The following is a 16,575-nucleotide window of genomic DNA, read 5'->3' on the forward strand; positions in this document are numbered from 1 at the left end:
TATATATATATATATATATATATATATATATATATATATATATATATATATAAACTTTATATTTGAGAATAGCTTGTATTTAACGTAATAAGTTAATAAGCCAATCACATATAGAAAAATATGGCTTATTTTCTTAACAAACCAAGCCAAACAACACTTGAGCTCACGCTTACACAAGCTTGGCTCCAGTAGTTGTGACAGTAGAATTTGAATAGATCTTTAAAGTTTTTTTTTTTTTTTTAATGTTCTCCTTTTTAAGCCTACCTTTGCAGCAAGGCCTTTTGCAGCAAGTTCCTGCATTGTGGTCTGCACAGCTCCAGATGTTTTAGGCCCACATGGGATCCACATTCCATCAGGAGTCTTAATAAAGAACATTGCATCCTGCGTTTTTCTGACAGGTTCAAAGAGAACATCCTTGACCTGTCATAAGGCAAAAAAATTGACCCTTGACCTGTCATAAGTAAGGCAAAAAAATTGACGTCATAACAATCTAGGGACAATCTCCCTGAATATAAACGATTGCAATAATATTCTGAGAAAAAACATACACAAACAGAAATATCTGAGCCTGAAAAACCTTCTGTCCTGCGAGCCAAGCTCTCAAAATCACTTTCAGTCAAACTGTGAGGAGTATCTCCCAGATGTACCTGTATAAATGAGAATAGCTTTATTAGAGTCAATGTAACTAATGTTTTATATCAAAATATGGGGGGAATAGTTACGAAATAATGAACATAGTTATAGAATTATTTTGACAGAAAAAGAGTCAAATGTAAAAAATAAAGCTTGAAAAAATAAACGTGATAAGCAGAAGGAAAAACCATGTAAGGCAGACAGTCACAGTTCTCACAAAGTGATCTAGGAGAGTGATGAGGTGAGGTCTTACTAAAGTAGACCAATTTTAATGATCAACAAGAAGCAGATATTGCGGCAATACCTTGAACATATGCTGCCTAGCCTTCAGGTCTGGAAGAGGAATATAGATCCGCTTGTCAAAACGACGTCGAACAGCCTTTTATTGGTAAATAAAAGAAAAACAAAATCAAATTAGCAATTGCTCATTGCATTTGAGAAGTATGGCCAAGAACATCACAAAACCTGATCAAGTGCATATGGTGTATTTGTAGCAGCAAGAATGAGAACTTTTTGGTCATCATTACCAACACCCTGAAATAAAAACTTAAACATTTGAGCAATTTTTTCAGAAAGAAGTAAAAAACTTGAGCAGCGGATGCACATAAATCCCAGTTTTAACACACTGCAATTAGATATTCCAAGTTCAATAACAATGGTCCAACCCTACTGGGTTAATGATAGATTTTATAAGCTCTACCGCTAACTCCAGTAATGAGTCTAGGCACCTCAGATGTTTCATTTAAATGATCCGCTGGACCATATATAAGGACACAAGTTTGCCTGGTAGAATTATAAACGGAACCAGAGGAAGCTAGAAGATCATAAGGTGATAGAAAAAGCAATGACAGAGCTAGGAAATTAGCATGAAGAGAATCAAATGCAGCAACAAAAGAATGATGCGGAAGAGAATGCAAGTCAGGTTATTTTAACAAGCATTTTGGTCAAACTGCATAGGCTTCCCCAAGTGCATGTGTCTGGAAGCCACAATAACTCATCAATTCAGAAGCATGTCATTGTGGCCATCATCAAGCACTTCACATGCAGTCCATGTACAGAAAATGAATCACAAAACAAGCTTCTAGGAGTAGCCAAGTTTAAAATACAACACAAAGAAGAAATACAAAGGACATAGGAGCTTAAAACTAAGAAAGAACATTACCATGGATTACTCGAACCAAGCCTACACAGGAGGAAAAATGCAGTGATTTAAACAAATATCATGGAGAACATTTCAAAGAGTAGGTAAGAAATGAGCTTCTTTAGCATACAGAATGCAAATAAAATTAAACACCTCCCCAAACACTATTTGTAGCTAAGCTCTAGTCCAAGAATGCTTGGACACCTTGTGGGAGCAATATGAGATAGCACAAAGATCGTTTAATGCTCCTCCTCCACTATCAAAGAGAGGGAGAGAGACAGCCTTGTTCAAATTCATCTGAAGCCTTAAACTGATAGGCCTCGCTTCATTCTGTATTGACATTGGCAACGGCTGATCATTACTTGTGACTTTCATGACAGCTGAGACTTTTGGCTGAGAGAACTGGTGCCAAGGGAGAGCTGCTGCCTGTTCTTCCAGAAGGGAATGAGGTGCTACATTATTTACATTTCATTTGATTACCGCTACCAACTGATTAACCTCAATGTCACTCTCCTAACATTGGCAATGGCCATTCATTATTATGCGGTAATCCACAATAGCAGGGAACAAGATTTTAAGCAGATAAGAGAGTGGAAGCAAAGCATAGTGGGTGTTGTTGGCTGTGCCTGAGGATGTTGCATTATGCATTGAGATGAGAGTAAGAGGATCAGTGAAAGGAGGCACAAAGGTGCTAGATAGGAGAAGTGAAGCTCTTGAAAGCTGGGGTGCTTTAGAGGAAAGGATGAAGGGGGGAATAGGAAAATTAAAATATGTGGGAGACAATACTGTGGTTTGGGTTATTAGGGTAGAAATTTATCAAATAATAATAATAATAATATGAGTGAAAAGGATCATGGTAGGATGGATTGGAATTTCCAGAAAAGACCCTTTCATTTTTTTGAATTTCGCATTGTCTATTGCAGTTCAGCAATTTAAGTAATTAAGGGAGAAGATTCTCTAAAAAGAACTAAATATGGGCGAAACAGAGATTTGGTAAGCTGGATTGTCATTTCCTTCACAAAATCCACTTCCGCTTTCATAAATTTCAGCAATGCCATTTAATGTAGGTTCATAGAAAAGCCCTTTACATCCTTTCAAATTTTAGTATCAATCCAAAAAGCCCAGCCCCGCTTTCACTCATATTGAAGTGAACTTGGTAATAAGAAGTCAGACACACAAAAGCAAGCATTTAGCAAATTTTATTAGAAACCTCAGGTATCTTCTTCAAGCTCTGCTCAAAGGCTTGATGAAAGAGCCTACTTAACTAAACAGCAAAATATGCCGAACTGTTCACCAACATTAAGCCAGATTGACAGCAATGCGCGTGAAGATATCAACTACCTTAAAAGCATGGAACAAATGATACAATATTCACTATCCATCAATAATGAATTCAATAACACGCAGAAGAAATCCTCAAGTAGCATCAACTAATCTTTTTCAAATGACTGATAAGACTTCAAACAAGAAACCAGACCAGAGAAAAAGAAAGAAGAAAAACAACAACCAAACCATTAGATTGGGAAAACATCAACAGGGAATGCTGCCAGCAGATATTTGTGCTATGAAGTCTTGTACCACATAATCAAATGTCTATTTAATGTGAACGAATATATAATCACTTCAAATAGAAAAAAAAAATGAACAAATAATAAAGCATCCTTTTTTTGCAATCAAAATACATATTTGGTATTTCTCATGAAAATAAAAGAAGAGGAGATGATCTAGGGTTTCAATCTTCAAACTAGACAAAGAACAAAAGTGATAGAAGTTTATCATGATCTCGAGAAGGGAGATATTTATCTGATAATAGCTTTAAAAAAATTAAAAGATTTGTTGATGGCTCCTGTGTACCCTACAGGACTTAAAAATAAGCAACAAGATTATGAAGCCCTTACAATGTTGCAAGTACTTTACAACAAAAAATAAATGGAATTTATAAGAAATTACTAAGTGGATCTGACAGGTTCATATTCATGTGCAAGCTCATCACATTGAGATATGAAAATAAAAAAGATATTTCTATGAATCTGGATGTTTATATTTAAAGCATACATAAGCACTTCCATTCACCCTACCCTATAATTGCAAAACTAAACATAAAAATAATCAAATGCATAATAAATGTATGAATAATTATAAAAAGAGCTATGGATCAAAAGGGTCTCCTGATTTTTTACGAAGGATTTTAAAAATCCCCGACTATTTGAAAATCTCTTTTTAGTCCATTGACTTTTTAAATAAGGGCCTAAATAATCCCACAAAAAGACTAATTTGATCCATATTTAAAAAAAAAGAAAGAGATTGAATTAGTACTAATATATAGCTGGAGATTATTTTGATCCTTCAGAAAAAACTAGGAGACCAATTTGATCATTTTCTCATTAAAAAAATACAAACATAATACTAAAATAAATTAAGTAGAAAAAGTTCTTGCATTCCAATGTAAAAAATAGAAACCCTCATATTCTTCCATATAAAAGCTACCTATAATTTGAAACAAAACCAACTATTTATTTTGACATATCAAACCACGTAAACCACATAATACATTATTCTAATTTTTTTTATATATATATTCAATTTGGGGAAACATCAATTGAGACATATAATGCAATATTGCTAGGATTCCAAGCATTTTGAAATCATCTAAACTGGTCAATTCAGTGTGCAAAAACTATCCAAGCCTCGAAAATAGTAATTATCACAAGAGGTTTAATACTTCAAAGACGATTGACATTCACAGAATTAAACATCCATTAAAATAAAATGGGACAATGGAAGTGAAAAAACTATATGTCCATTAAAATAAAATGGGGCTATGAAAGTGAGACAGTGATAAACTTCTAACATTGGTTTGTTAATTAGAATCACATGCAAAGGATGAACCAAGTCAAGTTACGGAGACCAAGACGATCGGGTGAATGAACGTGAATAAACATCCAAAGGGTTGGAAGGCAGAGAGTACAGAGAGAGAAAGAATAGCCTCAAGATGAATGAACTTGAATACACATCTAGAGGGTTGTAAGGCATACAGCACGGAGAGAGGAAGAAGAGTGATATGTCGGTTCAATCTCAACCGGCCCCACCTGGGCCGGCACTTGTACAAGAGAAGGGTCAAACCGCCTCCTTCCTACACCGCCTAAGGGAGGGCCCACGCCCAATTTGTTTGGATTTAATTAATTAAAAAGATTTGATATCTTTTGAATTAATTAAATACTACCTTATATCTAGAAAGAGAATTTAATTAATTAAAAAAAATTGATATCTTTTGAATTAATTAAACAATATCTTATATTAGAAAAGTGGATTTAATTAATTTGAAAAGATTTGATATCTTTTGAATTAATTAAATACTATCTTATATTAGGAAGTTTTTAAAGAGGTGGAGAGGGCTATTTAAAGGGCATGAAGGGGTTAGGGCTAGGCATGCTTGGATTGGAGTTTCTCTTGAAGTCTTGTGAGGTTTGAGGGCTCTAGACCTTGCGTCTAGAGATTGGGAGAGAACGATCATCCTCTAGAATAGACGATCACTTGTATCTTTCTTTCTGTGTGTTTTGCTTTGCTTCTTTAGTGCAATCTACTATTTTTGGGCTGTTTTTGCCCAGATTTTGATTATTTTCTCGCTGTTTTCATCCAATTAGTGATAGGTTTGCTTGCAAACTCAAGTATTCCCCTAGGGTTACTTGTGAACTCAAGTATTTCCTATCAAATTGATATCAGAGCAAGTCTTAGGGCCGGTGGAGGGCTGTTTTCGACAAATTCCAGCAGCAGTTTTTTGCCCGGAAAAGGAGGAAGTTGCTGTTTTTTTTACTCCAAGATCCAGATTTTGTGAATCTACAAACTCTGGATCGTAATGGCGGCCAAGAAAGTTGATGCTTTTGAGGAGAGACTCGAAGGAGAGATGAATCACATAAAAGAAATCGTGGAGGAAAGAATTTCTACCATGGAGGGGCAGGTGCCAGATCTCAGGGATATGATGAAAAAAATGTTGGAACTTCAAGCACAAACGGCTGCATCCGAAGCGAAGGGCCCTAAAGCGAAGAACACCAATTCTGAAATCCGAAAGGAGGAAGAAGAGGTGGAAATCGTGGAGAGGGGAAGAAGAAGACCCTATGTGGAGCCTTTCCATAGGGAGGAAAGAGGTGATCGACATGGGGAAAGGTATGGATATGGGGGAGCGGAGCAAGGAAAGGCTGATTGGGAACACCATGAGGGGTTTTACGACCGTTGGGGTGTTGATTTTGAAGGGAAAAGAGGGAATTTTGAAGGGGGTTTGGGCTATGGCAGGGCAAGAGAAGATCGGGAAACTTGAGGTGCACCTAACACTTGGGAAAGGGGAAACTATGGAAGAATCCAAGGAAATGGGGGGATCAAAAGGTGTAGGAAGTTGAAGATGCCCATATTCGAAAGAGAAGATGCGTATCGGTGGATTTCTAAGGTGGAGCGATACTTCGCCGTTAATGGGCTGACAGAAGAGGAGAAGCTAACTGCAGCCGGATTATGTTTGGAAGGAAAAGCCCTGTCGTGGTTTCAGTGGAGAGACCAGAGGAGGCCGATTAGGAACTAGAGGGAATTTAAAGACTGCATAATAGAACGTTTCCAAACCAATCAGGAAGGAGAATTCTATGAGCAGTTTTTTGCTCTGACACAGGAGGGATCAGTTACACATTATCGGGAGCAGTTTGAGCACTTGGCTAGCTAGGTGGAGCGACTCTCAGAGACAGTATTAGAGGAAAATTTCATGAAAGGGCTGAAGGCGGAGATCCGAGCAGCAGTAAAGGTCTTGATACCCCGTGACTTAGGAGAAGCCATGAGGTTAGCCCAACTGGTGGAAATCAGAAAAATTTGGAAAAGGGAGCCAGGAATAGCAGCATCGGGGGCACATACCGAATGATGACCACTCATCTCGCACCTAGAGGTCCTGCAACAGGAGGTCGTAAAAAAGCCATCAAGGAGAAAACGGGGGGAGGAAATTTCAAACGGCTGACAGAGAAAGAAATACAAGAGAAGAGGGCTAAGGGTTGTGTTTCTGATGAGATGAAAAGTACACGCCAAGACATCGATGCAAGGACCGAACTCTTCAGGTTCTCACCGTCTGCGATGACGAGGAAACTGAGGGAGGTGAGCAGGTGATAGAAGAAGAAGAGGAGCTACACTTGGATCTGGCTGAGGTTTCCCTAAACTCCGTGGTGGGGTTCACTACAAATCACACCATGAAAGTGAAGGGAGAGATAGGGGACCGGGAGGTTGTAGTGCTAATTGATAGTGGGGCTACCCACAATTTCATTTCCACTTAGGTCGTAGACCAATTGGGAATAAGATTGGTGGACACAGGGTGCTACGGAGTGATGATGTGTACGGGGAAGATAGAGAAAAGTCAGGGGATTTGCAGGGGAGTACGACTGACGATCCAGGCGATATAGGTGAGGGAGGACTTCCTTCCACTAGAGTTGGGGAGCACAGACGTCATACTAGGGATGAAATGTTTGCAAACTTTGGGTGACACCAAGGTGAATTGGGGAGCACTTACGATGGAGTTGATGGTGGACGGAAAGAATGTAGTGATTAAGCGAGACGCGGGGCTTTCAAAATCCCTAGTTTCTCTTAAAACGATGGTAAAAGATATCCAGTTGGCGGGCGGAGGGTATTTAGTGGAGTTGCACAGTTTGGAGGAAGCAAGTTGAAAGAGGGAGGAGACATACCCTTCTCCATTCAGCTGTTGATTCAGAATTCCAAGAGGTATTTCAGCCACCTCAGGGATTGCCACCGCAGAGGGAGCAGGAGCATGCCATCATATTAAAGGAGGGAGTATCGCCCATCAGTGTCTGGCCTTATCTCTACCCTCAATTTCAGAAGGATGAGATAGAAAAGTTGATTAGAGAAATACCGGAGGCAGAGATCATCAGACCCAGCATCAACCCTTTTTCTAGCCCTGTTCTGTTGGTGAAAAAGAAGGATGGCCGCTGGCGTTTTTGTGTGTACTATAGAGCACTCAACAAGGAAACTATACCAGACAAGTTTCCTATACCAGTCATTGACGAGCTGCTAGAAGAATTGAGTGGAATCGTGATCTTCAACAAAATAGACTTGAAATCAGGTTACCATCAGATCCGAATGAAGGAGGATGTACCCAAAATGGCCTTTATAACTCATGAAGGACATTATGAGTTCCTGGGTCCGTGCCGAAAAATCAGAAGGAATTAAGGGGAGTCCTAGGACTAACGGGTTACTACAGGAGGTTCATGAAGGGGTATAGCTCCATTGCGTGGCCATTCACTGAATAGTTGAAGAAGGACAGGCTCCTATGGGGGGAGGCGGCCACATCAGCATTTGAGAGATTGAAGAAGGCGATGACTACGGTACAGGTCCTAGCCTTGCCATATTTTACTCAAACCTTCATTGTGGAGACAGATGCTTCAGGATACGGACTAGGTGTAGTACTGATGCAGAATCGTTGACCCATTGCCTATTTCAGCCAGGTATTGGCGGCTAGAACCCGATTGAAATCAATTTATGAGAGGGAATTAATGGCCATCGTCTTGGCCATCCAAAAGTGGTGGCACTATCTGCTTGGGAGATATTTCATTGTCAGGATAGATCAACGAAGCCTGAAATACCTACTGGAATAGCAGATGGTGACGGAAGAGCATCAAAGGTGGTTGTCCAAGTTGCTAGGGTATGATTTCAAGATTCAGTATAAACCAGGGGTGGAGAACAAGGCGGCGGACGCGTTGTCCAAATATATGGGAGAGCTGCAGATGGTGGCATTATCCATTCCTTTGATGCTTGACTGGGAGGCTATCAGGGAAGAAAGTGCTAGAAACGAAGAACTGTGAAGGATCAGGTCAGATTTGATGAAAGAGGAGGGTAGCCTTCTAAGTACTCATTGGAGGGAGACAAACTGCTGGACCAGGGAAGATTTGTGATGCCCAGTACCTCGATCCACATCCCAAATTTACTACAGGAATTTCATGGAAGCGCAATTGGGGGACATTCAGGGGTGCAGAGAACCTAAAAGAGACTAACGGCCAAGCTTTATTAGAAGGGAATGCATAGAGATGTAGAGGAACAAGTATTTGGCTATGTCACCAGTGGGACTACTATAGCCGTTAGCACTACCGGGACGAGTATGGGAGGAGATATCCATGGATTTCATAGATGGGCTGCCCCGTTCAGAAGGCTTCACAGTGATCTTGGTGGTGGTGGATAGATTGAGCAAGTATGCTCATTTCATCCCCTCCGACATCCTTACAACGTAGTGACAGTGGCTTTAGCATTCATTAGAGAGGTGGTCAGATTGCATGGAATACCATAGGCGATCGTGTCATAGAGATAAGGTGTTTCTCAGTCAATTTTTGAGGGAATTGTTCAGGTTACAAGGGACAGTTCTAAAAAAGAGCACCGCTTACCACCCACAGACAGATGACCAAACAGAGGTGGTCAATAGGAGCTTGGAGACCTATTTGAGATGTTTTGTGTCAAAGACACTCAAACTTTGGGCCAAGTGGTTGTCTTGGGCAGAGTACTGGTACAACACCTCTTTTCACTCGGCTTCACAAATGACTCCATTCAAGGTGCTGTACGGAAGGGACCCCCCTCACTTGGTGCACTTCGGGAGTAGCAGTACTCCAGTTTCTTCAGTAGAGAAGTATTAAACGATTCATGTCATGTTTATTTAACAAGCTATATGATGGATATCGACTACCTAATGCAACTATCCATTTTTCTCATCCAAAGCATGGAACCTGGTAACGACAATACTAAAATTGAATCCATCAGTCAACTAGATTTAAAAAAAATGCATAGCATGTAAATTTAAAATAACTTAATTGATAAATGTTAAAAGTTACAAGGAGAATATTTCACAATATTATCCTTAGGTTATTGCAATCCAAAAAAAATCTTTATTGCTTCCAAAATCTTAAGTAGGAGATTGGCCTTCATCCTCTCCATTGAATCAGCAATAAATCTATCCATATAATAGTACAAGCCAAATTTGATCTCCATATTGGAGGATTCATATAATAACGACTAACACATGCAAAATACCAATGTAGTTGAAGCTCCCATTCACATCTATGATTTTCTAAATTTTCTTGTCTACCCCTATCCTTTTGTTATCAACTCCTTCACCTCATACATTGCATTATAAATAAAACACAGCTAATTTTTTTTTTATATCGACTATTCTTAAAATATGAAGGACTTAATACTTGTGATAGCATTAAGTTACAGAAAATAAAAAAAAAAAAGTCACTCAAAACAATCTTCCTAGCTTAGTTATTTTCAAGCTTCTTAGCTCAAACACAATTTAACCACAATGTTGATGTGAATATAGCATCCAAAAAAGGCCTTGCTTCATTGATGTTTTGTAAAGCACGCAGTAGTAAATCTAGTAGCTATGAATTCTTGGTTAGAGAACTTCCTCATCAAAGCTAAAATCCAACTATGATCATAAAGAAACTTGCAAATCTTCTTGCCTTCAGTTAAGGCATTCTTATGCTAAGGCAACTCTCCAAGTTTTTCAAGGATTAAAATGTGTAAGGACACGTAGTCTAATAAATATGCTTTCACTTAATCCACCAATTAATTGTCAATTGCCTTATAAGCACTGATATTATCAATGACAACTTGGACAACTAGTCGCACCCTGAATCCTGAACTCCAATTAGTTTGAAAATATGCTATGCATTCTTTTTTTCCTTTTTTTTTTTTAAATGCTATTCATTCTATTTGATGCTTCAGTAGACTTCAGAAAGAACGTGGCAGAAAAGATAATGATACAGGTATTGTTTATTAAAATATTGATCAAATTCCTACTTTTAATATACAACCAACCATCCAACATGATTGTAACTCTAATTTGAGACCAAATTCTCCTGATCTCCCCAAATTCCTTTACTGTATTTAATTTCTCTTTCAATATCCAAATCCCGAGTTCACACAAATGGACGCTTACGACCTTGATAAAATGAACCTCAAGAACGATTTATGTTGGCAAAAGATGAAGTTATAACATCAATTGGAAATGCATTCTCAAAGACGGATCTTCTAAGGTCCATATAATTATGCTTGCAAGCCTCTCTTCCATTGTATAGAGACATTCAATTGACATCTTCCACATTCATCATATATTGATCTATAGGTCCCATAAATATTTGTGGCATATGAGAAGATGAATCTTTGTTACTAAGCTCACATCACAGTAAAATCTATTATCAACTATATCATCAAATTGATATTGTGCCAAATTTTTTTACAGTCTCTATTTATGTGCATGAATTTCTTCTTTCGCTTCTCTAGGCACTTTTGTATATTGTGTAACATTCTTATGATAAATAAAATAATGTTCTTTCATTATTGTTACAGCTCCTTTAACCACTTTATCACAAATAGTTGTATTTAAAACAAATTCAAGTCTTCTCACTCCACGCAATTTGAACTTGAAAACTATAATTACATGTCAGATCTTTTCTATTTCCTACTGATTTTTTTAAATAGCCTCTAAACATTTGAAAACAATCCTAAACAACAAATTTCATTCAAAATAAAGAAAAGCTCATTCACAACATAGAATATGAAATGTGGATTATCAATGAGAAGAAAAAATCTAAACAAAGAAATAAGTAAGCGTAAGGAAGATAAGAATAAAATGATAAGGGCAATCGGAAACAAGAGCAGGAGCATTGGCACCATGATAGCATTGCAATGTCAGTGGTGGAGCGGCAAGATGATAGCAGCAATGGTGATGGCACACACCAGGGTTAGGATTCTAACTTGCTTACAACATGCCTTGAGGCCCAAGGAAGCAATCAATTTTCTCATAAGATTTAAAAAAAAAGTTTAGGTTTAAATAAATAGATTTAAGTTGATATTTTGAACTTATAAATTTAAATAACCTAAACCTTTAAATTAGTTAGAGGCAAATGCCTTATTTTAAGGCATTGAAGTGCACCTCACTTCCACCGAGTCAAGCATAAATTCCGCAGAGGCGTAAGCCTCAACTGGCACACATGAGGTGTATGCCTCATTGTACTTCTTGTGCAACTCTGGCTGAGGCTCACCTCTCAAATTATGCAATAGTAAATCTTGCCCACAAGTTGACCTGCAAAAAGCAAACCTAGGGCACAATAGGAAGTATAAACTTTGCATTAGTAATAGCAATGATAAGAATAAATATAAGAATAGGTATTTCTAATTAACATGAAAATTCCTTATTAAGACTTCAGCAAGAACAGAGGGAAAATAAAATTGTTTTCGAGCTCATTACTAATAAGGAGAATTTATCAAAGAGAATTTACTGCAAAAGATAACTGGTTTAAGCAAGTGAATCAAAGTACAATGCATTAGATATTAACATTACATTTATGGTGAAAAGCAATAAACACAATTAATTATTCCAATTTCTACCTATACCTGCATTTGCACAAGTAGTTCTGTTTTTATCCTTCGAGAAGCTTCGCTTTCATTACCTTCTCCACGCTGACCAGCCAATGAATCAATTTCATCAATGAAGATGATGGACGGAGCATTTTCACGAGCCATTTGAAAAAGATTTGAAACAAGCTTTTCACTTTCACCCATCCACTTTGAAACCAGGTCTGATGAAGATATACTGCAATGGTGGTTTAATATTTATCAATAGCATAATAAGCTGCATCCTCAAATAACTTGCACACCATTAACTAGCATCCACTATACCATTTTTGCATTATTATATTGCACAAAGCATGGCAAATTCATATATGCATACACAATGTGGAAAAAAAAACCATTTTTCACACAATTTTCTATTTGCTTATTTTCGACCATACATCAAAATGGCAAATAAAAATCATTCACTTGATCTTCTCTACAAACATTAGTATGATGTTAAATTTCATAAAATTTTACAATCATTTGATCATGTATCAAGCATAAAAAGTTGCAACCTAATAGATCAGTCATAGAAGGCCAGTCCACCCTAGCCGATCAGGTTATATGCCAAGCCGCTTGCTAGAGAGGAAGAAGAGAGAAGACCTTCTCTAGAGCCCCTTCCTAGAGAGGAGAAAGGGAGAATGGTATGGGCAGAGGCGTGAGGGGGTTGAGTATGAAAGAAGGGATGCAGATTTTGAAAGGAGGAAGGAGGACTTAAACGAAGGGTTTGGATACGAGCAAATAAGGGATGATCCGGACACTTGGAAGACCACCCACTTAGAGAATGGGAGGTTATGGATGAAATAGGGGGAACGAAGGAGATCGAGAGTGAGGAAGCTAAAGATGTACATGGGTGGATCTACAAGTGGAAAAGCACTTTATTGTCAATGGGTTGAGGGAGGAGGAGATACTGACAATAGGTAGCTTGTGCTTAAAGGGAAAAGCATTAGTATGGTACCAGTGGAGAGATATGAGGCGGCTCATACAGAGTTGAAGGGAGGTTAAGGACCACCTATTAGAACGTGTTCGAATCAGCAAGGGATGAAACTTCTATGAGCAATTCTTCGCTCTGATACAGGAGGGGACAGTGATGCAGTACCATGAGAGGTTTGAGTACCTTGCCAGCCAACTAGACCTATTGTCGGAAACAGTACTAAAGGTGAACTTTATGAAGGGGCTCAAACCAAATATTCGGGCAACAGTTAGAATAATGAGGCCACGTGATTTGGGAGAGGCTATAGAGCTAACCCAGTTAGTGGAGGATCAGAAGCACATGGAGAGAGAGGTAAGAGGCGACAATTCATGAGGTTCTCATAGGATGACCACCACATTTTTGGCATCCAAGGGGCCTACACCGAGAGTTCCTCGGGAGACACTAAAAGAGAAGACCGTAGGAGGGGGAACTAAAGGAACCTTAAAGAAGCTCACTGAGGAATTATATGAGCAAAGGACGAAGGGGCTATGCTTCAGATGTGATGAGAGGTATACCCGGGGCACATGCGTAAGAATCAAACTCTTCAGGTTCTCATGTCTGTGATGACGAGGAAGCTAAGGAGGGAGGTGGGAGTGAAGCAATGGTGAAGGAAGAGTTACATTTAGACGTAGTAGAGGTCTCCTTGAACTCAATGGTATGATTCACTCCAAATCACACCATGAAAGTGGAAGGAAGAGATAGCAGACAGGGAGGTAGTGATGCTGATAAACAATGGGGATACCAACAATTTCATCTCCAACCAAGTCGTGGACCAATTGAGGGTAAAGCTAGTGGACGCAGGGTGCTACAGGGTGATGATGGGCACAGGGTAAGTGGAGATAGGCAAAGGAGTGTGTCAATGGGTGGTTCTGACCATACAGGGGGTTCAGGATAGGGAGGGCTTTCTTTCTTTGAAGTTATAAAGCACTGATGTTATATTGAGGATGAAATAACTACAGACCTTGGAAGACACCGAGGTCAATTGGGGATCCCTGATGATGGAGGTGATTGTATAGGGAAAGAAGGTGGTGATAAGGGGAGATGTAGGGTTATCAAAAACAATGATTTCTCTCAAAACTATGGTGAGGACCATACATAAGGTGGGGGAGGATTTCTGGTAGAGTTACAGAGCTTGGAAGGGTTAAGATTGAAGGAGGTGGAGACTTACCGATACCCTAAAATCCATAAGGATGAGATCAAGAAGCTGATCCGGGACATGGAGAATCATCAGGCCAACCATGAGTACTTTTGTAGCCCAGTCCTACTTGTCAAAAAGAATGATGAGAGTTAGAAATTCTATGTAGACTACCAGGCCCTGAATAAGGAGGTTGTATCAGATAAGTTTTTAATTCAGGCAATAAACGAGTTGTTGGATGAGCTATGAGGAGCGGTGGTGTTCACAAAGGTGGACCTGAAGTTCGACCACCATTAGATCAGGATGAGAGGGGAGGATACCCTGGAGATTGCTTTCCAAAATAAGTGAGAGACATTACGAGTTCTTGGTGATGTTGGTGGTCTCACCAACACCCTTGCTACATTCAAGTCCCTTATGAATAGGTATTTCGACCATACCTTAGGAAATTTGCACTAGTTTTTTGTGATGGCATCTTAGTGTACAGCCGATCGGACGAAGAGCATTTGTAGCATTTGAGGGTGGTACTGGAGGTGTTACAGGAGCATCAGATGTGAGACAACCTTAAGAAGTATTGCTCTACACAACCCATCATGGAGTACTTGGGGCACGTGATATCTCAAGAGAGGGTGGTCACTGATCAGGCCAAGAATGAGGCTATGTTGAAATAGCTACAACCTAGGACTCTGAAGGAGCTAAGGGTTTCCTAGGGTTGACTGATTACTACAGGAGGTTTGTGAAGGGATACAACACTATAGCTTGGCCACTAACGGAACAACTAAAAAAGAATAGTTTTCTATGGGGAGTGGCAGCTACCTAGACCTTTGACAGATTAAAAAATGCCATGACCACAATACTGATCCTGGCCAAATTTTAGCCAAATTTTGGTGGTGGAGTCTGATGCATCAGGGTAATGATTGGGGCGGTGTTTATACAGAACCACAGACCCATAGCTTACTTCAACCATGTATTGACAACTAGAGCAAGGCTAAAATCAATCTATGAGAGGGAATTGATAGCCAAAGTTTTGGTCATTCAAAACTGGTGGCTTTACTAGGCCGACATTTCATTGTCAAGACAGACCAGAGGAGATTGAAGTACCCTGTTAGAGCAAAGAATGATGACCAAGGAGCATCAGAGATGGCCATCGAAGCTGTTGGAATATGATTTTGAGATCCATTATAGACTAGGGCTAGAGAACAAGACGGCTGACGCCTTGTCTAGATGCATAGGGGAGCTCTAGGAGTTGGCCATTTTGATACCACTAAAGTTGGATTGGGGAGGTATTAAGTAGGAGAGTGTATAGGATGGAGAGCTGAGGGCGATTAAGGCAGATCTACTGATGAATGAGAGTAGCCACCTTGGTTATTTCCTAGAGTGGGAGAGACTATTGTACCAAGGGAGATTTATGTAGCCATGGACCTAGATCCATATTCCACAGGAGAGCGATTGGGCGTCATTCAGTGGTGCTAAAAATGTACAGGAGGTTGGCAGCATAGTTGTATTGAAAAAGGATGCATAAGGATGTGGAGGAGATGATTGTTGGATGTGAAGTGTGCCAGAAGAGCAAATGTATAACCATGGCCCCAGGAGGATTACTGTAACCTCTAGCTCTTTCGGATAGTGTGGGAGGACACCGTAGATTTTATAAATGGGCTACCCATATTTGAGAGGTTTACAATGATTTTGATGGTGGTGGACAAATTGAGCAAGTATGCTCATTTCATTCCCCTATAATATCCATAGACATTAGTAACAGTAGTAGCGGCATTCCTTAGAAAGGTGGTCAGATTGTGTGGGATATTGAAGTCTATAATGTCCGACCAAGATAAAGCGTTCTTCAGTTATTTTTTGAGGGAGTTGTTCAGACTGTAGGGGACAGTACTAAAGATGAGCACAGCATATCACCTGCAGATAGACAGGCAGACGGAGGTGGTTAACATGAGCCTTGAGATGTACCTGTGATGTTTTGCTTCAGAGACACCTCTACTATGGGCCAAGTATATGGCATGGGAAAAGTACTGGTACAACACTTCATATCATTCAACTTCACATATAACTCCTTTCAAAGTATTTTACGGAAGAGACTTAAGGCAAAGTAGAACACCAGTCTAGTCGGTAGAACAGTACTTGGAGGAGAGTAGATCATGAAGAAGCAAACGGATGGACACAGGAAGGACATCTAATTTGAGATAGGGGATAGGATATACTTGAAGCTTCATCCCTACATAAAAAGGATGGTAGCTAACAAGAGGAATGAGAAGCTGACCCCGAGGT

The 16,575-nt window shown here is 39.4% G+C and overlaps 1 protein-coding gene across 1 annotated transcript in view; it reads right to left on the reverse strand.

Moving 5' to 3' along the window:
• The window catches only part of LOC110102436 (protein SUPPRESSOR OF K(+) TRANSPORT GROWTH DEFECT 1), a 33,274-nt gene that overhangs the window by 1,852 nt on the left and 14,847 nt on the right, over window positions 1-16,575 (reverse strand). Inside the window, exons 3-7 of the mRNA XM_020830773.2 lie at window positions 12,194-12,392; window positions 1,099-1,167; window positions 938-1,012; window positions 549-647; window positions 265-420 (exon numbers count right to left, since the gene is read on the reverse strand). Coding sequence (XP_020686432.1) covers window positions 265-420; window positions 549-647; window positions 938-1,012; window positions 1,099-1,167; window positions 12,194-12,392 — 598 coding nt within the window. The remainder of the gene's footprint in view (window positions 1-264; window positions 421-548; window positions 648-937; window positions 1,013-1,098; window positions 1,168-12,193; window positions 12,393-16,575) is intronic.

The sequence above is a fragment of the Dendrobium catenatum genome, unplaced genomic scaffold (assembly GCF_001605985.2).
Source record: "Dendrobium catenatum unplaced genomic scaffold, ASM160598v2 original_scaffold_172295, whole genome shotgun sequence".
Classification (NCBI taxonomy): domain Eukaryota; kingdom Viridiplantae; phylum Streptophyta; class Magnoliopsida; order Asparagales; family Orchidaceae; genus Dendrobium; species Dendrobium catenatum.